Source organism: Siphateles boraxobius, unplaced genomic scaffold (genome assembly GCF_051911475.1).
Source record: "Siphateles boraxobius isolate OS27281-9 unplaced genomic scaffold, OSU_SipBor_1 25, whole genome shotgun sequence".
Classification (NCBI taxonomy): domain Eukaryota; kingdom Metazoa; phylum Chordata; class Actinopteri; order Cypriniformes; family Leuciscidae; genus Siphateles; species Siphateles boraxobius.
Genome location: NW_027508866.1, coordinates 27,897,501 through 27,923,633, shown reverse-complemented (window position 1 = coordinate 27,923,633; position 26,133 = coordinate 27,897,501). Strand labels below are relative to the sequence as shown.

General features: G+C 37.4%; 2 protein-coding genes across 2 annotated transcripts in view; one reads left to right on the top strand and one right to left on the bottom strand.

Moving 5' to 3' along the window:
• Nucleotides 1-5,854, top strand: part of lmnb1 (lamin B1) — a 105,288-nt gene extending 99,434 nt beyond the window's left edge. The window contains 5 exon segments of the mRNA XM_077243440.1: nucleotides 3,663-3,888; nucleotides 3,985-4,089; nucleotides 4,221-4,340; nucleotides 4,464-4,559; nucleotides 4,876-5,854. Of these exon segments, the coding sequence (XP_077099555.1) occupies nucleotides 3,663-3,888; nucleotides 3,985-4,089; nucleotides 4,221-4,340; nucleotides 4,464-4,559; nucleotides 4,876-4,917 (589 nt within the window). The 3' untranslated portion in view covers nucleotides 4,918-5,854.
• cunh5orf63 (chromosome unknown C5orf63 homolog) overlaps nucleotides 1-26,133 on the bottom strand; it is a 209,283-nt gene that overhangs the window by 75,950 nt on the left and 107,200 nt on the right. The gene's annotated exons all lie outside the window — the stretch shown is intronic.

The following is a 26,133-nucleotide window of genomic DNA, read 5'->3' as shown; positions in this document are numbered from 1 at the left end:
CAAACTTCCGTGGTTACAGTGAGTGTTATACAGTAAACCCATGGTGAATGTTGATGATCTGTGGACTTAAAACCTATAACTAGTTCATTCATGGACAATGTTTCTCCTGGTTTCCATGTCAGCGATGTTTGAACCGTTAATAACATAGAAATTTTAATGCTTCTCACTAGATCTCGCAGCGATGTTATTACTTAGTGAAGAATTCGAATGCTTTGTTACACAGCGCTTATAGATCCGGTAAACAGTGTCGCTTGATCAAGATTGGCTCGCGCTGCACTGATGTTGATGGTCCGAACTGATAAACGATCCATGAAGCACAAATGATGAGTAGCGCAGTTTCGTTCTGCTTTCATTACATTTGCTATTTGATGTTGCGCCACGTTGTGATTAGAGCCCAACCGATATATCGGCGGGCCGATATTATCGGCCGATATTAGGCATTTTCCTAACTATCGGTATCGGCATTTATAATGGCCGATAAATGAATATTTAAAAAAATGCGGGTGCGGTGATTCATGTGGCGCTGTCAATAAAGCACCTCAAAGCTGTCACAAAGAACTGGCAAAAGTAATGATTGTGAATACAGACATTTTAATTGTTTATTAATAAACAAGTGTTTTCAGTCAGTGTCGCTGCAAAGTTGATGACGTTGACTCGCGATCTTCAGTGAACAAGCCAGAGAGAAATGCACATTTCATACGGATTACAGCAAAGAGCAGTCTGTCTTTCGTTTTGAATTGCTCTGTTTAAAAGTAGACATTTCAATATAGATATATTTCTCATGTCTATGCACTGAGTTTTGGTTCATTTAAGAGACGAGTTGCAGTTCATTCGCCGGCGCCTCCGTGTCGAGATTATCTATTGTCTGCTATATTTACTACTTATTTAATAAATCCAGGCAATTGGTTGATGAAACATTGATTAAAATTAAGATACAATTAATACAAAATGAAATTCACTTTAATGAAAGGCTTTGTGCTTTCTGTTTGAGGTCTCTGTGAAAGTTTTAAAGCACTTAAGTGCCGCTTTCAGAGCTTGTCACGTCCGTAACATTGTTTTTTCCTCATAAATGCGAACACACAAAAAATAAAATAAAATGAATGTTCTGTTCAGAGCAAACCCTTCATCTGGTAGGTAGTAGCCTATTACTTTTGATTTGCGCTGTGTAATTCACAGAATTGATTTCTCTGCTACCAGCCTCTGTCACGTATTTTGTGAGCTTGTGACTATTGCAAGCGTACAGCTGAGAAGTCCTGATTATATTGTCTGCTATATTTACTTCTTATTTATTAAATCCAGGCAATTGGTTGATGAAACTGATTAAAATGCGTTGCGCGAGCGAAAAATCTCCGACAGTAAACTGATGCCCCATTCTGCTTTGTAACGGGCGCTTTTTTGCGTCTAGGGTAAACAGCTGTTGCGACGCAAGCAATAAAGGCCGCGTCTGGTGTATACACAGTGTTAAAGCTCATTCTGCCTATAACGTTACAACATCAAGCAATAATCCAATAATTTATATAGCCTATTTATAACACTTTGTTTCACGTTTAGTACATTTTGCTTACTAATTTAAAATAGTATAAAAGTACTGTACATATAATTAACTTTTTCATTATGATATTAATTTTTCTTTAGTAGAGATTAGAGGAATTAAGACTAAAAATAGAAGATACGGTTGTCAGTAACACTTTTGATATATTTATTGATACAAGTTATGTTATATATATACAAGTTATATATAACGTGACTAAATTAAAAGACAAAGTCGTTAGTGAAGACATTTCTGAACAAATAGGCTGTTCCCAGAGTGCTGTATCAAGGCACCTCAGTGGGAAGTCTGTGGGAAGGCTGCACAAAAAATGCTGCACAACAAAAAAGAAGGTGTCCGGACCCTGAGGAAGATTGTGGAGAAGGACCGATTCCAGACCTTGGGGGACCTGCGGAAGCAGTGGACTGAGACTGGAGTAGAAACATCCAGAGCCACCGTGCACAGGCGTGTGCAGGAAATGGGCTACAGGTGCCGCATTCCCCAGGTCATGCCACTTTTGAACCAGAAACAGCGGCAGAAGCGCCTGACCTGGGCTACAGAGAACCAGCACTGGACTGTTGCTCAGTGGTCCAAAGTACTTTTTTCGGATGAAAGCAAATTTTGCATGTCATTCGGAAATCAAGGTGCCAGAGTCTGGAGGAAGACTGGGGAGAAGGAAATGCCAAAATGCCTGAAGTCCAGTGTCAAGTACCCACAGTCAGTGATGGTCTGGGGTGCCATGTCAGCTGCTGGTGTCGGTCCACTGTGTTTTATCAAGGGTAGGGTCAATGCAGCTAGCTATCAGGAGATTTTGGAGCACTTCATGCTTCCATCTGCTGAAAAGCTTTATGGAGATGATTTCATTTTTCAGCACGACCTGGTACCTGCTCACAGTGCCAAAACCACTGGTAAATGGTTTACTGACCATGTTATTACTGTGCTCAATTGGCCTGCCATAGAGAATCTGTGGGATATTGTGAAGAGAAAGTTGAGAGACGCAAGACCAAAACACTCTGGATGAGCTTAAGGCCGCTATTGAAGCATCCTGGGCCTCCAGAACACCTCAGCAGTGCCACAGGTTGATTGCCTCCATGCCACGCCGCATTGAAGCAGTCATTTCTGCAAAAGGATTCCCGACCAAGTATTGAGTGCATAACTGAACATAATTATTTGAAGGTTGACTTTTTTTATTTATTAAAAACATTTATTTTATTGGTCGGATGAAATATGCTAATTTTTTGAGATGGGAATTTTGGGTTTGTACGAGCTGTATGCCAAAATCATCAGTATTAAAACAATAAAAGACCTGAAATATTTCAGTTGGTGTGCAATATATATACACATACATGCATGCATACATACATACATACATGCATGCATACATACATACATACATACATACATGCATGCATGCATACATACATACATACATACATAATATAATATATTTATATTGATTTAATTACACAATATGTGATTAGACTAATGGCTTAAATGAACTACTACTAGTCGACTAAAAAAAAAACTTAAATCATGCACGGGCAGCCCTACTCATTTCACATATTTCTAACCAGCACGTCACAAAGGGCGTTCTGAGCGAGCGGTGCGTAATCTTCAGAATACGCTTTCCACTCTGGAGGAAATATTACCACTCCGCTCACATGCTCTGGTCTGAGACAATGTGTATCTTTTTCTGCTGTCTGAGAGTTGATTGACTGCTTTTTGATGCATTATTGGCATCGCCACCCTCTGGTTACATGAACGTGACACCGCATCAGAACCGAAAACATGGGGATTTTTTTATATCACACAACCTATTCGATATTCTATAATAAAATCAACTAATCGAATATTCGAAAATTGTGACTCCTCCCTAGTAGGCACAAGCCAACAGTTTGGTGGCGCTGTCTGAGCCTTATGTCATAATTTAATTAGTCACGCGGTAATACCGTGTACCGCGGTAAAATAGGGAGGAGGTTACACAGTAGCAAAATTTGGATACCGCCCAACTCTACCATCCTCGGCTCTTATTTTGGCAGAAGTTCTTGTTCACCTGGTAGTTTGTTTCTGTACATGTAGCTTGATCTTAAAGGCTTATCGTGAGTTCATTCTAACAGCATGTGTCCTGTGTCAGGTTGAAGCTGTCTCCCAGCCCCTCGTCTCGAGTGTCGGTGTCGCGGGCGTCCTCCAGTTGCAGTGTTCGCACCACACGCGGGAAGAGGAAGCGTGTGGACGTGGAGGAGTCTGAGGCTAGCAGCAGCGTTAGCATCGCTCACTCGGCATCTGCCACTGGAAACATCTGCATCGATGAGCTGGACGTGGATGGGAAGTTCATTCGCTTGCACAACAACTCTGAGCAGGTGCGTTTGACTCACTGCAATCTCACACAAACTCATTCAAGGCTCGAAATTAACGTTAATGCTCCTACATTTTTTAAGTTGATTTTAATATTTCAGGATCAACCCATGGCAGGATTTCAGCTGATTCGAACTGTCGGTGATGTTTCTGCGGTGTATAAATTCACTGCTAAATACACCCTGAAGGCTGGACAGAAAGTGACGGTACACATCATCTTAATAGATTTAATTACGAGTAAAACTGTCACCTGACAAGGCTGTTAGTGGGGGAATATCAGCATATGCCTTCATACACTCTCTGAACCTGCTGTTGGGTCATCTTTTGATTGGGTCAGATCTGGGCGTGTAATGCGGGCGTGAGCTCCAGTCCTCCTGCTGACCTGATCTGGAAGAGCCAGAGCTCATGGGGGAGCGGCGAGAACATTAAAGTGCTTCTGCTGAGCCCAGATGGAGAGGTGAGACCCACCTAACTAGACCTGGACCTCACTGTTCAACCATTACTGTACAGCAGGCATTGTTCATCAGTGGGCAGGAGAGGGCAAGGCTGGGTGTGTTCTGAAGTGTCCCTGTCCCTATAGGAAGTGGCTGTGAGGAGCACCGTGTTCAACACTGCAGTGGAGGAGGAGGAGCAGGGGGACGCTGAAGTCATCGAGGAGCGTTTCTTTCACCAGCAGGTCTGATATCAAGCACATCAGCTTCATCCATTACACCAGAGGTCTTCAATCCTGCTCCTGGAGGGCCGCTGTCCTGTAGAGTTTAGTTCCAACCCTAATCAAACACACCTGAATCAGTTCATCAAGCTCTTCAGGATCGCTTCAATATACAAAGGCAGGTGTGCTGAAGCAGGTTGGAACTAGACTCTGCAGGACAGTGGCCCTCCAGGAGCAGGATTGAAGACCTCTGCATTACACACATCAAACCTCCTCGTCAGTGTGTGTGTGTGTGTGTGTGTGTGTGTGTGAGGTTCTCAGTGTTCCACTGTTTTTACAGGGAGATCCACGTGCTGCCAAGAGAGGCTGTCTGGTCATGTGATAACACTTCAACCAATCAGAATTTATCCACCATAAAGCTTCCTGTGATCGATTTTTGAGTGAGATTTCTTTTTTTTATACTTGTAAAATCTCACTTCAGTTTGTTTTTGTGAATGTTTATTAACTTAAATTGAATGAACCAAATGCTTTTCTTTTCATGTGTAAGTTGTTTGAGGATGCTTTTCTGAACTCGTCCACATCAGATTCTGTGTCTAACCCTTTTTTTATTATGTTTATATTTTATAAGATGTCATTTTAGGTCTTTTTATAGACAGTTTTTTTTATAATGGCTAATAGTTTTAGTAAAGTTATTACAGACAGTAGAGACATTTGCATGGTAGTTTGAATAATGTTGAAGTTTGTCATTTGTATTTAAAGCAGCTGTTTGAAAGTAATTCACTACACGATCACAGGGCCTACACGTCTCAGCTCAACTAACCTGGCAACTGAATTCCAACAGTACTTTTTTTCACTTTTTTTTTTTGAGGTGGAGGACTTTTTTTCCTCCATTTTAGGATCAGTGAATATTTTCTGTATGTGAGGTGCCGGTTGTTTATGGGATATGATGTACCAGCCAAGTCTCAAAGTGCTGCAGTTTTGTGTCTGAAGCGTTCATCTTTCACTCGGGTGCAGCTCGTGTCCTCTATAGAGGAGTGATGATTGAGCCCTGAGAACACTGCCTGCTGATATGATCAGTTATCACAGTGTGCAAGCTATTAAACCTCAAGAATCAGTACTGTATTTTTTGTTTTTTTACAGATCAGGTTGTCAGAACTAAGATGCTGAAGTTGTATGTTGTACTGCTTTTGTCTATATCTAATAAACACTAGCATTACAAATACATTGATTTAACCTTTTAAGAATTGTCACTTGCATGCTTTTTGTTTTGCTGCAGCCTTTATATTTCAAATGATTGAATAAAGTGTTGATTGAATGTATTTTCAGGGTGTTCTCATTCATTTCACAGATTATTGCTATAATGAAAAAGTAAAACTAAGCAGTCTCGATGGCAACGTGACACTATTGTGAGCTGTTCTCTGACTGGGAATTATGCATTTCTATGGCACCACTATCAACGCCTAGATGAATCTGCAGTGGTCAGATGGTAGAAGTAGGAGCTATCAGAAAAGTCTCAGTTTAAGCTGGAATTACGAAGACAAGAAAACATTTTACAATTTGATATCTCGTAATTATGGGAATTACATTATTACTCATTACCTCAAATCATTTGCTAGAATTTTTTTTTTTTAAAGTTGAGGCAATAAACGCCAGCCACTTTAACTGGAAAACTACTTCCTGCTACTACTTCCTACAGTGTTGGGGAGTAACTAGTTACATGTAACGAAGTTATGCAATTTAATTACAAAATAAATGTAACCGTAATCCATTTCTGAGAAAAAGTCTTGTCATTCTGTTTGTTCTTGTTTATATGCGTAAAGTCACTTTGCCTAATGTCTGTTTGTTTGTTTTGTATTCATGTTTGATACCACAAAAAAAAAAAAAATTCTCAATGGTCACGTTACTCAGGATGTCACAAACTTTTTACACCACTACCACTACTTAATTCAAACTCAAATAAAAATTATGGACAACATGTGCGAGATATGACACACATACACTCAAAACTGATATGACATACATACACTCAAAACTGACAAGATCACAAAACAAAAACATCATATTCCCTCATACAAACACTTTTTTCCTCTTTCTTACTCCCTCTATTTCTTTATCACCTTATATGACTATTAACTCATATATATCTACTAGGACCACAACTCGGATATACCTGACATACACACAGGCAACCACTTAATTTGATAACATGGAATATACGCGGTTTTCGTAACCAATCCAAAAGACTTAAAGTTATTAATCATCTAATAAAATTAAAGGCTGATATTTGCTTCTTACAAGAAACACATTTAACAGACAGAATCACAGGATCTTAAATTCAAACAGTTGGACAAAACATGTGCTTCAACTTATAATAGGAAACAAAGAGGGGTTTCAATTTTAATAAAGATATTCAGTTTTCACTAAATCAATCTATTATGGACCCAGAAGGAAGATTCATCATCATTGATGCAACTATCAACCATACAACATTTACATTAGCAAACATTTATGGCCCTAACAATGATGATCCATCTTTTTTCCACAAATTATTCTCTATGTTGTCAAATTCAGACAATCATCTTATAGCAGAAGATTTCAATACTGTCATAAATCCCACAATTGGCAGTTCAAGCATCTCTGGCAACATAAGAAACTGGCATTCAACTGACATCATAAAACAGCATGGGGACTATGGCCTTAGTGACAGTTGGAGAATGAGAAACCCGTCCTTAAGAATATTCATATTTTTCAACAGTTCATCAATATTCACCAAGAATTGACCTATTTATTATCAGTAACTCGCTAATTGCTAAGATATCAGACAACATAATTTATCCAATTGTAATTAGTGATCACGCACCTGTCTCTCTGTCTATAAATACCCAAACATATGCTAAAACTTCTACTAGATGGCGCCTCAACAGCTCACTGTTAGAAGACCTTAACTTTACAAACCTTATAAGGCGAGGGAGGGCATTCTTTCTGGAGATGAATGACTCCAGTGGGAAGGCTGTGATTACAGGAAAAATCAAAGCATACTCTTCATATAGGAAAAAAGGTACTTTCCTGTTATCGGACCCCACGATGGCCTACCCCTAACCCCGCCCCTAAACCTACCCGTCACTGGGGTTAAGACCAATCAGGGACGATGGCCTACCCCTAACCCCCCCCCAAACCTACCCGTCACTGTGGTTAAGACCAATCAGGGACGATGGCCTACCCCTAACCCCGCCCCTAAACCTACCCGTCACTAGGGTTAAGACCAATCAGGGATGACTATAGTTCCGAAATGGTATATGGTGGGGTCCGGATAACAGGAAAGTACCGGAAAAAACAGCAACAACAATTGGAAAATACACTAGAACTCAAAATCAAAAAAATAATAAATGAAATATCCTGCCAACCCAGTGAACCAAGACAAAAGGAATTAAAAGAACTTAAAACACAACTTGACGATATTAGGCTATACAGAAAAAAATACAATTTCAAATTCAGCAACTAAAATATAATGGTTTTCAGTACAGTAACAAAATAAACAGTAAGTATTTAGCAAATTTACTTCAACACAGGAAAGAAAAATCAATCATCCCAGCTATCTTGGACACCACAGGAAACATTAATCAATATTCACCGGATATAAACAACATATTTCGGAATTTTTACAGCAATCTCTATTCTTCCACTTATCAAGCCACACAATCGACACCTTTTTAAACAGTCTGGCATTACCAAAATTAACTGTAGAACAAACCAACACTCTAGAGCACCTCTTAGTTTGAATGAACTTACCAAAGCCCCTAGAAAAAAATCCTAGCAATAAATCTCCTGGACCAGATGGATTACCAGCCGAATTCTACAAACACTTTTGGGACATATTATCACCACTATTTAATAGAGGCTGATCGATTGCTCCTGTCTGCCTAGCTGCCTGCTGTATTTTGTTTGCTTCGAGGCTGTAAGCTCCGTCTAAGCCTCGTATTAGCTTTGTATTTCTTTCTGTTTTGAACCATCATTTACTACCATTTCTAGTTGTTTATACTACTAAATACAGCTTAGGCAACATCTCAGATTAACCTGACATCGCTAGCTTCCGTTATTGTTAGCACAACACGCTAGTAACTCGCTAGCCTGTTAACGCGCCACCCATGCGCTCAGTTATTCATTTATTTTTCTCTCGCGTGCCCGCGCCTCTGAGTTCATAAAAAGCCCAGGTGAGTAAGAATCAGTCAACAAACACGGTGAGTAATGTCTTGTTCTGATATTGTCACCTGCACTACATGTTACATGTTTAGCATAGCCTTCCCCGTCAGCAATATATGGGTTTATATCTGATAAATGCAAGGAGACAGTCAGGCTGACGGAGAAGATTTCAGAATTAGAAACACGCATCCAAACTTTAATTGAGGATAGTAAGTGTGCTAGAGCTTTAGATACTATTTTGGATGCGCCAAGCATAGTGAACTCTTTACATCATTCGGTTCCGGCTGAATTATTGCCTGTGCAGCAAGGCAAATGGTTGACGGTGAGGGATCGCTCTAGTCGCGGATCAAAAAAACACTCTTTCGTTCCGATTACCATAACAAATCGATTTGCCCCGCTCAGTGAAACACCCACTGAGAATTCTGTTGATTGTGCCCTGGTAATTGGTGATTCGATCACACGGAACGTGAAAATAGGGACACCAGCCAACATAGTCACAAGTTTGCCAGGAGCCAGAGTGCCTGACATCAAAGCAATTTTAAAAGTGCTGGCTAATGCTAATCGTAAATTCTTAAGGTTGTTATTCACGTCGGCACTAATGATGTTCGACTCCGCCAGTCGGAGATCAACAAAATTAGTATTAAAGAGGTGTTTGAACTCGCAAGTACGATGTCAGGCACTGTAATTTGCTCTGGCCCCCTTCCTGTTCGAAGGAGGGATGAGATAGTTAGCAGATTGTCATCACTCAATGGATGGCTGTCTAAGTGGTGTCCGCAAAATAATATAGAATTCATAGACAGTTGGAAAAGTTTTTGGGGCAAACCTGACCTGTTGAAAAGAGATGGTATTCATCCCTCCTGGGATGGGGCTGCTCTTCTCTCTAGTAATTTGGCTAATAGTCTTAGAGACAAAACATAACAATCTGGGGCTCAGGTCAGGAAGTAGACAACCTGGCTAAACCGACCGTCTGCTAGCGGCCTCGCATCACCAAGGTCAGATAAATCCCATCACATAGAGCCTCTTTCACCTAGATATCATCATATAGAGACTGTGTCTGTTCCCCGAATTTGGAAATCCAAAAAACTTCCAAACCGATCTAAGGTTAAAAATGTAATTTATATTCAAAAAATAAAAAATAGATATAATACAGATGAACAAACGATAAAGTTTGGGTTGCTGAATATCCGATCCCTTACTTCAAAAGCGCTCATAGTTAATGATATGATTTCAGATTATAACCTAGATGTGCTGTGTATGACAGAAACCTGGCTAAAACCAAACGATTACATTACTTTAAATGAGTCCACCCCCCATGATTACTGTTATAAACATGTACCTCGGCTGAAAGGTAAAGGGGGAGGTGTTGCTGTAATTTATAGTAATATTTTCAAAACCACTAAAAAATCTAGTTTTAAATATACTTATTTTGAAGTGTTGGTGCTTTATGTAAAAATATATAATGTAAACGATAAATCAAGTTTGAGAATTCTGCTGGCAACTGTATACAGTTGATGCAATGGGATTGGCATTTAAAGACATTCTTAACTCTATTGGAGTTAGACAACACGTGTCAGGACCTACTCATTGTTGTAATCATACTCTAGATCTAATATTATCACATGGAATCAATGTTGATGCTGTTGAAATTCTGCAGCAGAGCGACGACATCTCAGATCATTATCTAGTCTCATGTAAATTACATTTAGCCAAGGCTGCAAAGCCAACTCCGTGTTACAAGTATGTTAGACCTATCACTTCTGCCACTAAAGATTGCTTTATCAATAATCTTCCTAATCAGTTTCATTATCTCAGCATCCCAGATAGCTTAGAAGAACTTGATATTGCAACAGAAACTTTTAACTCTCTCCTTTCCAGCACTTTAGACACAGTTGCTCCGTTGCGCTTAAAGAAGATTAAAGAAAATAGTCCAACTCAGTGGTACAACGAGCACACCCGGGCCCTTAAGAGAGTAGCCAGAAAAATGGAGCGCAACTGGAAGAAAACAAAACTAGAGGTATTTCGGATTTCATGGAAGGAGAGCTCGATTGCTTACAGAGAGGCTTTAAAAGCTGCTAGATCTGCTTATTTTTCAACCCTATTGGAAGAAAATAAACATAATCCTAGGTATTTATTTGAAAAAGTGGCTACACTAACGAAAAAGAAAGCTTCAAGCCCAGAAGTTTCCAAGAAACACAGCAGTAATGACTTTATGAACTTCTTCACTTATAAGATTGATAATATTAGGGACAAAATTATAACTAAGCAACCGTCTACTACAGCGTCATATCAGGGAGTGCATTATAGTCTCCCTGAGGTAAAATTTGATTCATTCATTGCCATAGGAGAGGAAGAATTTTGCAAACTCGTTAATTCATCTAAATCGACAACATGTATGTTAGACCCAATACAGACTAAAATATTGAAAGAAACTATTCATTCGTCTTTGGCTCTAGGATACGTACCAAAAACCTTTAAGCTGGCTATGATTAAACCACTTGTTAAAAAAACACAACTTGATCCTACAGAATTAGTCAATTACAGGCCGATCTCAAATCTACCTTTTCAATAAAAGATATTAGAAAAAGCAGTATCCTCACAACTGTGTTCCTTTCTTGAAGGAAATGATATCTGCGAGGATTTCCAGTCAGGATTTAGACCGCACCATAGCACTGAGACAGCTCTCATTAGAGTCACAAATGATTTGCTCTTATCATCCGATCGTGGTTGTATCTCTCTATTAGTGTTACTTGATCTTAGTGCTGCATTTGACACCATTGACCACAACATTCTCTTAAATAGACTAAAAAACTATGTTGGCATTAATGGTAGCATGTACAGAGTGATTTAAACCATGCTAATGCATGTAAATATGATTTAAACCATGCTAATGCAATTCCACTAATTAGTGGAATTGCATTAGCATGGTTTAAATCATATTTATCTGACCGCTATCAGTTTGTAGCAGTAAATGAAGAGATGTCTTATCGATCACAAGTTCAGTATGGCGTACCACAAGGCTCAGTTCTCAGACCGCTGCTTTTCACTCTGTACATGCTACCTTTAGGAGATATCATTAGGAAACATGGAATTAGCTTTCACTGTTATGCTGATGATACTCAGCTCTATATTTCTATAAACCTAACGAAACTCACCAATTCACAAAATTATCGGAATGCATAGTTGATATAAAAAATTGGATGACTAGTAATTTCCTACTACTAAATTCTGAAAAAACAGAGATTCTAATTATTGGACAAAAAACTTCCACACGTAATAACCTAGAATACTGTTTAACACTTAATGGCTGCTCTGTTAAGTCTTCGTCGTCAGTTAGGAACCTGGGTGTGCTCTTTGATACCAATCTTTCATTTGAAAGTCACGTGTCTAGTGTCTGTAAAACCGCATTTTTCCATCTTAAAAATATATCTAAATTACGTCATATGCTCTCATTGACAAATGTGGAACAACTAATTCATGCGTTCATGACATCAAGGCTAGATTATTGTAATGCTCTACTGGGTGGTTGCCCTGCACGCTTAATAAACAAACTACAGCTAGTTCAAAACGCAGCCGCTAGAGTTCTTACCAGAACCAGGAAGTACGACCATATTAGCCCGGTTCTGTCAACACTGCATTGGCTCCCTATTAAACATCGTATCAATTTTAAAATATTGCTGATTACTTACAAAGCACTAAATGGTTTAGCTCCCCAGTACTTGAGCGAGCTCTAAACGCATTATAGTCCTTCACGTCTATTGCGATCTCAAAGTTCTGGCCAGTTGATAATACCTAGAATATCTAAATCGACTGCTGGCGGTAGATCCTTTTCCTATTTAGCACCAAAACTTTGGAACAATCTTCCTAACATTGTCCGGGAAGCAGACAAAGTCTGTCAGTTCAAAGCTAGACTAAAAACACATCTCTTTGACCTAGCATTCACATAACACTCTATGGACTTCTATAATTCAATATTAGGCTGCTTAGATTAGGTCAGCCGGAACTGGAACATTTCCCTTAAATCCTGATGTACTCGTTACATCATAAGAAGAATGGCACCTACGCTAATTTTAGTGTCTTTGTTTATCCCGAGGTTTTCCCGCAGCCTGCCGGATCCAGGCCGTTTCCAGATCTGACGAAGGAATTTCGCCTGGACCCGATGACAATGCAGTGCTGAAGTGCCAACTAGCCTCTCCCTATGGAGGATCCCTATACCACTCTACAGATAAAGCGCTGTGGATTTTTTTGGTTCGCGTACCTAAGCGAATTGATAAGATAAAATAAAATTCTGCATCAAAATTTATAGACAAGACAAGTAGTTTGTTTAGGCATGGTTTGTAAGGAATTACAAACCTGCGCACATACATTCAAACGAACATAACTATAGAATCAATTCTTAATGCGCATGTGAACGCCATCAGCGTCTATCACAGGTTTGCATTTAAAGTCTGTTTAGAGAGAACGGTGTCGTCTTAGCAGCCCCTAATTTAATAACAAACTATCATTTAGGCGGAAGTGAATCAATCAAAACTAACTTTAGCTGGAAAAAACATTTTTCAAGAACCACTATAAAACTAAACCAATCTCTGTTACCTTAAATTATATGTTTATCTCTGTAAAGCTGCTTTGAAACAATCTACATTGTTAAAAGCGCTATATAAATGAGGATGACTTGACTTGACTAATTATAGAAATAAAAACTTCCTCCATTATACCCACACACATGAATACAGCAGCCATGACATTACTATTAAAACCCAACAAAGATCCATTCCAACCATCTAGTTATCGACCTCTATCATTGAATACTGATTTAAAAATTTTCACTAAAGCTTTAGCAACCAGAATAAAAACAGTCACTCCCAAACTCATTCATCCAGATCAAACTGGATTCATAAAAAAATAGACACGCCACAGATAATGTCCGCAGACTTTTCAACCTATTCAATATATCACAAGAAACACAACAGAAAACCATTATTATTTCACTTGATGCAGAAAAAGCTTTTGATAAGGTAAACTGGTTATTTTTATTCAATACACTATATAGGTTTGGTTTTGGAGAGTTGTTCATCCACTGGATTAAAATACTATACACATCACCCAGGGCCACCGTCACCACTAATGGAATCATTTCACCGTTTCACACTGCATCAAGGCACCAGACAGGGATGTCCTCTTTCGCCTTCTCTCTTTGCCATTTTCATTGAACCTCTCACAGTACCAATACGTCAAAATAATATAATTAAAGGAATTCAGGTAGCTAATGTACAACATAAAATTAGTTTATATGCAGATGATTTTCTACTTTATTTACAGGACCCACAGGTATCATTTCAAGAAACTTTTAATATTATAAATAGATTCTCTCATGTCTCATATTACACTATTAACTGGAATAAATCGATTGTACTGCCCCTTGCAGCGGACGTATGGGACTCTGGAGCTCAGGACACTTTTTTCCACCTTAACACAGGCAACATCAAATATTTAGTGATTGAGATTTCCCCCAAATTGTCAGAGCTTTTCATCCTCAACTACACTCCTCTTGTTAGGAAAATTGATGACGAATACAAATGCTGGTCTAAACATCCACTTACACTCAACGGAAAAATAGCTGCAGTCAAAATGAAAATCCTACCCCAGATTAACTACCTTTTTTCGATGATTCTCATCACTCCTACAGATAAATGGTTCAAAACTCTTAATTCATTAACAACAACATTTTATTGAAAAAAAACAAAAAAAAACACAGAATATCACTCTTAACACTACAAAATAAAAAATCAGATGGTGGGCTTGAGGCTGTAAACTTCCATCACTACTTTCTGGCAAATCAATTGCAGTACTTAGTTAAATGGATCACTATACACAAGCATAATTACCCTTGGCTAGAACTGGAACAAAACCAATGTACAAACATTTCAATTGCAGATCTTCCCTTTCTTTCACAAACAATTAAGAAATCCAAGTTTTGCCAACTCATTATTTCTTCAACTCTGTCAGGCTGATGGAAAACTAATCAAATTACAAAATCATCATTAGAATTAATTAAGTTTACCCCGCTTTGGCACAACCTAGATTTTTTTGCTTCAGAAAAAAACTTTTTATTTCTCCACGTGGGCGCAAAAGGGGATCACTCATCTTCATCATTTATTTGAGAAAAACCATTTCATGTCATTCAACAGACTCACACAGAAATATGGGGTTGAGAGAGAACATTTTCTTAAATATCAACAACTTAGACTCAAAATTAAAGAAAAAAAACAGACTTACCAACAACACATTACAAAACTCTCAGCTTATAGAAGAACTTAACATTTGGTTAAGAATCAATAACCTAAAAAAAATTTACCTCACAAATATATATAATAATTTCCAACCTAAATACAACAATAACACTCCCATCTACCAAGTGGGAAATTGACTTGGCTTTCTCTCCCACCCCTGATTTCTGGGAACAAATCAGTAAGAATATCTTTTCCATGACTCCTAACACAAACCTCCAGCTTATACAATATAAAGTAATTCATAGGACTCACATCACCCAAAGTAAAATGTTTAAAATGGGCCTAGTAAACACAAGCATCTGTTCACAATGCACTTTAGGTAACTCAGTTGACTATTTACATGCCATGTGGCTCTGCCAACCAGTTTACTCTTTCTGGATTATGGTCACTGAGACATTGTCTACCATCTTGAGCTACAGAATCCCATCATCTCCAACACTCTGTCTCCATGGTGATATCTCTGAAATCCACATCCCACAAAAACTCAGGAATCCGTTGCTCATTTGTCTAGTTCTTGCTAATAAAGTAGTCCTCCAAAGTTGGAAATCTAAGAAATTTTGCAACATTAAACATTGGACTAATTTAATTTTAAAAAATATTTCTATGGAAAAACATAGTTAAAAAACAGAGGAAAGGAAATGTCAGTCTTTGAAGACACCTGGTCTTCTTTTCTAACATTTCTAAATTCAACCTAACTTCAAACCGAGTACATTACCAGACATACACCTCTCTTCTATGCTTTGTATTACTACACTCTTCCTATCTCTTTTATGTTAATTAAGTTGGCTTGAGAAAGCCAACTTACTGAAATCCTATTTAAACTTATTATTATTATTATTACTATTAAGTTGGCTTGTGAGAGCCAATTTACTGAAATCCTATTTAAACTTATTAAGTTGGCTTGTGAGAGCCAACTTACTGAAATCCTATTTAAACTTATTAAGTTGGCTTGTGAGAGCCAACTAACTGAAATCCTATTTAAACTTATTATTAAGTTGGCTTGTGAGAGCCAACTTACTGAAATCCTATTTAAACTTATTATTAAGTTGGCTTGTAAGAGCCAACTTACTGAAATCCTATTTAAACTTATTATTAAGTTGGCTTGTGAGAGCCAACTTAATGAAATCCTATTTAAACTTATTATTATTTAGTTGGCTTGTGAGAGCCAACTTACTGAAATCCTATTTAAACTTATTATTATTAAGTTGGCTTGTGAGAGCCAACTTACTGAAATCCTATTTAAACTTATTAAGTTGGCTTGTGATAGCCAACTTACTGAAATCCTATTTAAACTTATTAAATTGGCTTTTGAGAGCCAACTTACTGAAATCCTACTTAAACTTATTATTAAGTTGGCTTTTGAGAGCCAACTTACTGAAATCCAATTTAAACGTATTATTAAGTTGGCTTGTGAGAGCCAACTTACTGAAATCCTATTTAAACTTATTAAGTTGGCTTGTGAGAGCCAACTTACTGAAATCCTATTTAAACTTATTATTATTAAATTAATAACACCCTAGCAACTGCCTAACAACCCCGCAGAACACCCTAGCAACCACTCAAAATACCTTAAAAAAGCCTAGCAACACCATAGCAACCATCCAAAATAGCCTAGAATACCCTAGCAACATCATAGCAACCACCCAGAACACCCTAGCAACTGCCTAGCAACCACCCAAAATACCTTAAACACCCTAGCAACCCATAGCAACCACCCAAAATACCCTAGAAACACCATAGCAACCACCCATAACACCCTAGCAACTGCCTAGCAACCACCCATAACACCCTAGCAACCACCCATAACACCCTAGCAACCACCCAAAATACCTTAAAACACCCTAGCAACACCATAGCAACCACCCAGAACACCCAAGCAACCGCCTAGCAACCACCCAGAACACCCTAGCAACCACCCAAAATACCTTAAAACACCCTAGCAACACCATAGCAACCACCCAAAATAGCCTAGAACACCCTAGCAACACCATAGCAACTACCCAGAACACCCTAGCAACTGCCTAGCAACCACACAGAACACCCTAGCAACCACCCAAAATACCTTAAAACACCCTAGCAACACCATAGCAACCACCCAGAACACCCTAGCAACTGCCTAGCATCCACCTAGCAACCACCCGGAAAACCCTAGCAACCAACCAAAATACCTTAGTGTAACCACCCAAAACACCCTAGCAACCACCTAAAATACCTTAGCAACCGCCTAGCAACCATCCAGAACACCCTAGCAACCCATTAGAAACACCCTATCAACTATCAACAAATTACTTCAAACTATACTTTAAACAACTTTAAACTTTAAACTAATTAAAACTTTAAACTAATTTAAACTTCAAACTAATTTAAACTAATTTAAACTTCAAACTACTTTAAAATTCAAACTAATTTAAACTTCAAACTACTTTAAACTTCAAACTACTTTAAACTTCTTCAAAATTATTGGTCCAAACTTTCACAAGCCAACTGAAAGTTTATCTCGACGAACTTTTTCTAGAATAAAACTGTTGCGCTTCAAACTCGTCTAACTATTGCACATTTCACAGCACGGTCATAGATACACAGTTATTTTATGCATGTAGCCGAACAGCAGTTAAGCTAATGAATTGCCTTTGATATTTTTACGTGTAAGGTGGGATGATTCATTTTTATTCCGTCCACACCAATACTTTGACACCAGAGTTTTAGGTCTGATCCAGAAAACAGACGGTAAGCAGTAAGTTATGAAAACATGTGGTAAGCAGTTTTTGCCCCATCATCAAAATGTTTTAACATATCGTAAATTTCAATTGTTTGATAAGTTATCTAACGATTATACCTAACTATCTACAGTTATATGTGAAACGAGCTCAGTCGCATTAGAGTTGGATTCTTGTTTATACTGAACATTGTTATTTGAACCGCATGTTTAACAGCGCTAGTGTTCTTAAATAGTTTACCGCGGTTTCATTTTAACAACACTATCGTAAAACTTATCGTATCGCCGGGTGTGATTGTAATGTTTTGGAATGGTGTTTTTCTTTACACCTTCCCCTGGATATCTGTTTCCTACAGTTAGCGGTAATGTTAGTGAACTCTAGGTCTTCTCTTTGTTCATATACGACAGTATTCACAGGAATTGGTGTAATTTAATAAAATGATGGTTCAAACCATCATCTTCACTTGAGACATGTAGGTTGTGTATAACATCTATCTATGTTTTAAAAAATACACCAAAACAAAGAATTAAGAAACACAGTGCATCCGTGTACGATGATTTATAAGAAAATTACTTTTGTCGCTTTTTCTGAATAATCTCACCAAGTGCGGGTGCTTGATAACTATTGAACAACCCTGAATTCGTTTACTCAATAAAAAACTCAATAATGCGCTAAAGGTCTATAACTGAACTTTAACATCTTAATAGTTGGTAAAAGTTCACTTAAAGTCTGCGCAAAATAATACATCCTAGCTACTTTCTAAACGCTTGTTACGGGGCTTATTGCGATCCATCCACCCATCCATATGTTTTGAACTTTTAATGTTTAATCAACATTTTGTTGGAAAACATATGGTGGATTTACTCAACTTTTTATGTCGACAGGTTCTACAGGGTAATGTTGCATTTAATTAACATTGTTTATTTCAGTAAACTTAAGTTTATTACATAAGATTAATTCAATGCCATTTAGTTGAATCAGGTTAACATTCTTAATTTATTCCAAAACTATTAAGTTCAAATAATCCAATTGGTTCGTTTATTTAGGGATTGTGTTCAACAACCTTTACAAATATATCTTATAAGATAACCTTTTACAAAATCTTTACTCGGTAAAGACTCTTATTGGTTTTGTCGCATCCAATGCACCCCCAAAGTCTTTGTTTTTATAATGATTAAAACCGCTTTAATTAATATTATCATGGTCTACACTTTATGGTAAAACACTAACATATCAGAAACTCTTTCAAATATAAACATTAACAAGTCAACAATTTTTTTATCTTGCTGATAAAACACATAAATAACGTTTTATTTCAAATTGTACACCCCTATCCAGCATGATGGGAAGGGGAAATCTCTTAAATATTTCATCTCTTAAATATTCTCATCTAGTTCGTCGAGACAAACTTTAAGTTGGCTTGTGAAAGTTTGGACCAATAAGTTTGAAGAAGTTTAAAGTAGTTTGAAGTTTAAAATAGCGTAGAACACCCTAGCAACACCATAGCGACCACCCAGAACACCCTAGCAACCAACCAAAATACCTTAAAACACCCTAGCAACACCATAGCAACCACCCAAAATACCCTAGAACACCCTAGCAGCTGCCTAGCAACCACCAAGAACACCCTAACAACCACCCAAAATACCTTAAAACACCCTAGCAACACCATAGCAACCACCCAAATACCCTAGAACACACCTAGCAACACCATAGCAACCACCCATAATACCTCAGAGCACCCTAGCAACCACCCAGAACACCCTAGCAACTGCCTAACAACCACCCAAAATAACTTAGAACACCCTAGCAACACTATAGCAACCACCCAGAAACCCTAGCAACTGCCTAGCAACCAACCAGAACACCCTAGCAACCACCCAAAATACCTTAAAACACCCTAGCAACACCATAGCAACCACCCAAAATACCTCAGTACACCCTAGGAACACCATAGCAACCCCAGAACACCCTAGCAACTGCCTAACAACCACCCAAAATAACTTAGAACACCCTAGCAACACCATAACAACCACCCAGAACACCCTAGCAACCGCCCAAAATACCTTAGAACACCCCAGCAACACCATAGCAACCACCCAAAATACCTTAGGAAGCCCTAGCAACACCATAGCAACCACCCAGAACACCCTAGCAACTGCCTAGCAACCGCCCAAAATACCTTAAAACACCCTAGCAACACCATAGCAACAACCCCAAATACCCTAGAACACCCTAGCAACACCATAGCAACCACCCAGAACACCCTAGCAACTGCCTAGCAACCACCCAGAACACCCTAGCAACCGCCCAAAATACCTTATCTATCTATCTAACTAATCTTTCTTTCTTTCTAACTAATCTTCCTTTCTAACTTTCTTTCTTTCTGTCTTTCTTTCTACTTAATCTTTCTTTCTAACTAATATTTTTCTTTCTTTCTTTCTTTCTTTCTTTCTTTCTTTCTTTCTTTCTTTCTACATAATTTTTCTTTCTTTCTTTCTTTCTTTCTTTCTAACTTTCTAACTGATCTCTCCTACTAATCTGTCCTTTCTTTCTTTCTTTCTTTCTTTCTTTCTTTCTAATTAATCTTTTTTCTACCTAATCTTTCTTTTTTCTTTCTTTCTTTCTTACTAATCTTTATTTCTTTCTTTCTTTCTAACATTTATATCTAACAATTCTTTCAAACCTTTCTTTCTTTCTAACCTATCTATTTCCTTTCTAAATGTTCTTTCTTTCTAAATAATCTTTCTTTCTTTCTAACATTTCTAAAATACCCTAGCAACACCATAGCAACCCCCCAAAATACCCTAGAACACCCTAGCAACCACCATAACACCCTACCAACTGCCTAGTACTTTAAAGTAAAACTTTAATTTAAACTTTAATTTAAACTACTTTAAACTACTTTAAACTTTAAACTAATTAAGTTGGCTTGTGAGAGCCAACTTACTGAAATCCTATTTAAACTTATTAAGTTGGCTTGTGAGAGCCAACTTACTGAAATCCTATTTAAACTTATTAAGTTGGCTTGTGAGAGCCAGCTTACTGAAATCCTATTTAAACTTATTAAGTTGGCTTGTGAGAGCCAACTTACTGAAATCCTATTTAAACTTATTAAGTTGGCTTGTGAAAGCCAATTTACTGAAATCCTATTTAAACTTATTATTATTATTATTCTTCTGAGCGGTAAAATTTCTGACTCTAACTCCTCCTAGAGCTTTAACTCTACATAGTCCAAACTCGGCTCAGACACTCAAACTGTTCTGACTCGCGTTGCTATATCTTTTCAAACTGATCGGACTTACGGTTTTCCTAAAAACGACGATCAAAACCCCCAAAAAACCCCCATTGACTTAACATTGCGGAATGTTCAGATTTTCAAACTCCCCAACTGCCAAAAATTCAAATCTAAACTCCTTGAAGCCCTAGACTGAATCAAACTGCCATTCTATATACTATATGAGCCATTGAGACTCATTTAAACTAATAAACTCATCTATCTATGACACTTATCTATCTACACTTAAACTCTTAAACTCATAATAAATTAATAAACTCTAAACTTGAACTCTTAGACTCATTTAAACTTATAAACTCTAAACTCATAAACTCATACACTTATAAACTCATACACTTATAAACTCATGAATTCAAACTCTTATGAACTCAAACTCATAAATTAATAAACTCTGAACTCTTACTCATTTAAACTTATAAACTCTAAACTCATAAACTCGTACACATATAAACTCATGAATTCATACACTTATGAACTCATGAATTCATAAACTTATAAACTCATACACTTATGAACTCGTGAATTCATACACTTATGAACAAACTCATGAATGAATAAACTCTGAACTCTTACTTATTTAAACTTATAAACTCTAAACTCATAAACTCGTACACATAAACTCATAAACGTATGAACTCATGAATTCATACACTTATGCATTTTCATAAATTCATACACTTATGAACTTTTAAATTCATAAATAGTTCACCATAGCAACCACCAGAACACCCTAGCAACTGCCTAGCAACCAACCAAAATACCATAGAATACCCTAGCAACACCATAGCAACCACCCAGAACACCCTAGCAACTGCCTAGCAACCACCCAAAATACCTTAAAACACCCTAGCAACACCATAGCAACCACCCAAAATAGTCTAGAACACCATAGCAACACCATAGCAACCACCCAGCACACCCTAGCAACTGCCTAGCAACCACCCATAACACCCTAGCAACCACCCAAAATACCTTAAAACACCCTAGCAACACCCTAGCAACCATCCTAAATAGCGTAGAACACCCTAGCAACACCATAGCAACATCCCAGAACACCCTAGCAACCACCCAAAATACCTTAAAACACCCCAGTAACACCATAACAACCACCCAAAATACCCTAGAACACCCTAGCAACTGCCTAGCAACCACCCAGAACACCCTAACAACCACCCAAAATACCTTAAATCACCCTAGCAACCACCCACAATACCCTAGAACACCCTAGCAACACCCTAGCAACCACCAGAACACCCTAGCAACTGCCTAGCAACCACCCAGAACACCCTAGCAACCACCCAAAATACCTTAATACACCCTAGCAACACCATAGCAACCACCCAAAATACCCTAAAACACCCTAGTAACACCATAGCAACCACCCAGAACACCCTAGCAACCACCCAAAATACCTTAAAACATCCTAGCAACACCATAGCAACCACCCAAAAAAGCCTAGAACACCATAGCAACCACCCAGAACACCCTAGCAACTGCCTAGCAACAACCCAGAACACCCTAGCAACCACACAAAAGGCGTTAGAACACCCTAGCAACACCATAGCAACCACCCAGAACACCCTAGCAACCACCCAGAACACCCTGGCAACCACCCAAAATACCTTAAATCACCCTAGCAACACCATAGCAACCAAGCAAAATACCCTAGATCACCCTAGCAACACCATAGCAACCCACCAAAATACCTTAAAACACCCTAGCAACACCATAGCAACCACCCAAAATACCTTACAACACCCTAGCAACCACCCAAAATACCTTACAACACCCTAGCAACACCATAGCAACCACCCAGAACACCCTAGCAACTGCTTAGCAACCACCCAGAACACCCTGGCAACCACCCAAAATACCTTAAATCACCCTAGCAACACCATAGCAACCACCCAAAATACCCTAGAACACCCTAGCAACACCATAACAACCACCCAGAACACCCTAGCAACCACCCAAAATACCTTAAAACACCCTAGCAACACCATAGCAACCACCCAGAACACCCTAGCAACTAATATAAACTTCAAACGACTTTAAAATTCAAACTAAATTTAAACTTTAAACTAATTTAAACTATAAACTAATTTAAACTTCAAACTACTTCAAACTTCAAACTACTTTAAACTTTAAACTAATTTAAACTTCTAACTACTTTTAACTTTAAACTAATTTAAACATTTAAACTTTAAACTAATTTAAACTATAAACTAATTTCAACTATAAACTAATTTCAACTTCAAACTACTTTAAAATTCAAACTAATTTAAACTTCTTTAAACTTTCTGGTCCAAACTTTCACAAGCCAACTTAAAGTTTGTCTCGACGAACTTTTTCTAGTTATTAAGTTGGCTTGTGAGAGCCAACTTACTGATATTGTACTTAAACTTATTAAGTTGGCTTGTGAGAGCCAACTTACTGATATTGTACTTAAACTTATTATTATTATTATTATTATTCTGTCAAAAATTTACAACTCTATCTCCTCCTAGAGCTTTAACTCCACATACTCCAAACTCGGCACAGACACTCAGACTGTTCTGACTCGGTATGCTATATCTTTTCTAACTGATCGGACTTACGGTTTTCCTAAAAATGACGATCAAAGTCGGAAAAAACTCCCATTGACTTAACATGGCGGAATGTTCAGATTTTCAAACTCCCCAACTGTCAAAAATTCAAATCTAAATACCTTGAAGCCCTAGACTGAATCAAACTGCCATTCTATATACTATATGAGCCATTGAGACTCATTTAAACTAATAAACTCATATATCTATGACACTTATCTATCTACACTTAAACTCTTAAACTCATAATAAATTAATAAACTCTAAACTTGAACTCTTAGACTAATTTAAACTTATAAACTCTAAACTCATAAACTCATACACTTATAAACTCATACACTTATAAACTCATGAATTCAAACTCTTATGAACTCAAACTCATAAATTAATAAACTCTGAACTCTTACTCATTTAAACTTATAAACTCTAAACTCATAAACTCGTACACTTATAAACTCATGAATTCATACACTTATGAACTCATGAATTCATAAACTTATAAACTCATACACTTATGAACTCATGAATTCATACACTTATGTACACAATCTTTCTATCTCTCTTTCTTTCTTTCTCTCTTTCTTTCTAAATAATCTTTCTATATTTCTTTCTTTCTAACTAATCTTTCTATCTTTCTTTCTTTCTTTCTTTCTAACTAATTTTACTTTCTATCTTTCTTTCTTTCTAACTAATCTTTCTTTCTTTCTAACTAATCTTTCTATCTTTCTTTCTATCTCTCTTTCTAATCTTTCTTTCTAACTAATCTTTCTTTCTTTCTTTCTTTCTTTTCTAACTAATCTATTTCTTTCTAACTAATCTTTCTTTCTTTCTTTCTAACTAATCTTTCTATCTTTCTTTCTTTCTTTCTTTCTTTCTTTCTTTCTAATCTTTCTTTCAATCTTTCTTTTTTCTTTCTTTCTAACTAATCTTACTTTCTAACTTTCTTTCATTCTAACTAATCTTTCTTTCTAACTAATCTTTCTTTCTTTCTAACTAATCTTTCTATCTCTCTTTCTTTCTTTCTCTCTTTCTTTCTAACTAATCTTTCTATCTATCTTTATTTCTTTCTAATCTTTCTTTCAATCTTTCTTTCTTTTTAGCAACCACCCAAAATACCTTAAAACACCCTAGCAACACCATAGCAACCACCCAAAATGCTCTAGAACACCCTAGCAACCACCCAGAACACCCTAGCAACCACCCAAAATACATTAAATCACCCTAGCAACACCATAGCAACCACCCAAAATACCCTAGAACACCCTAGCAACACCCTAGCAACCACCAGAACACCCTAGCAACTGCCTAGCAACCACCCAGAACACCCTAGCAACCACCCAAAATACCTTAAATCACCCTAGCAACACCATAGCAACCACCCAAAATACCCTAGAACACCCTAGCAACACCCTAGCAACCACCAGAACACCCTAGCAACTGCCTAGCAACCCCAGAACACCCTAGCAACTGCCTAGCAACCACCCAGAACACCATGGCAACCATCCAAAATACCTTAAAACACCCTAGCAACACCATAGCAACCACCCAAAATACCGTAGAACACCCAAGCAACACCATAGCAACCATCCAAAACACCCTAGCAACCACCTAAAATACCTTAGCAACCCACTAGAAACACCCTAGCAACTTTAAATTACTTCAAACTTTAAACTACTTTAAACTTTAAACCATTAAAACTTTAAACTTTAAACTACTTTAAACTTTAAACTAATTTCAACTTCAAACTACTTTAAAATTTAAACTAATTTAAACTTTAAACTAATTTAAACTTCTTCAAACTTATTGGTCCAAACTTTCACAAGCCAACTTAAAGTTTGTCTCGACGAACTTTTTCTAGTTATTATTATTATTCTTACTAAAATTTACAACTCTATCTCCTCCTAGAGCTTTAACTCCACATACTCCAAACTCGGCTCAGACACTCAAACTGTTCTGACTCGGTATGCTATATCTTTTCTTACTGATCGGACTTACGGTTTTCCTAAAAATGACGATCAAAGTCGGAAAAAACTCCCATTGACTTAACATTGCGGGAATGTTCAGATTTTCAAACTGGCCAACTGCCAAAAATTCAAATCTAAACTCCTTGAAGCCCTAGACTGAATCAAACTGCCATTCTATATACTATATGAGCCATTGAGACTAATTTAAACTAATAAACTCATCTATCATGACACTTTTCTATCTACACTTAAACTCTTAAACTCATAATAAATTAATAAACTCTAAACTTGAACTCTTAGACTCATTTAAACTTATAAACTCTAAACTCATAAACTCATACACTTATAAACTCATACACTTATAAACTCATGAATTCGAACTCTTATGAACTCAAACTCATAAATTAATAAACTCTGAACTCTTACTCATTTAAACTTATAAATTCTAAACTCATAAACTCGTACACTTATGAACTCATGAATTCATAAACTTATAAACTCATACACTTATGAACTCATGAATTCATACACTTATGAACACAAACTC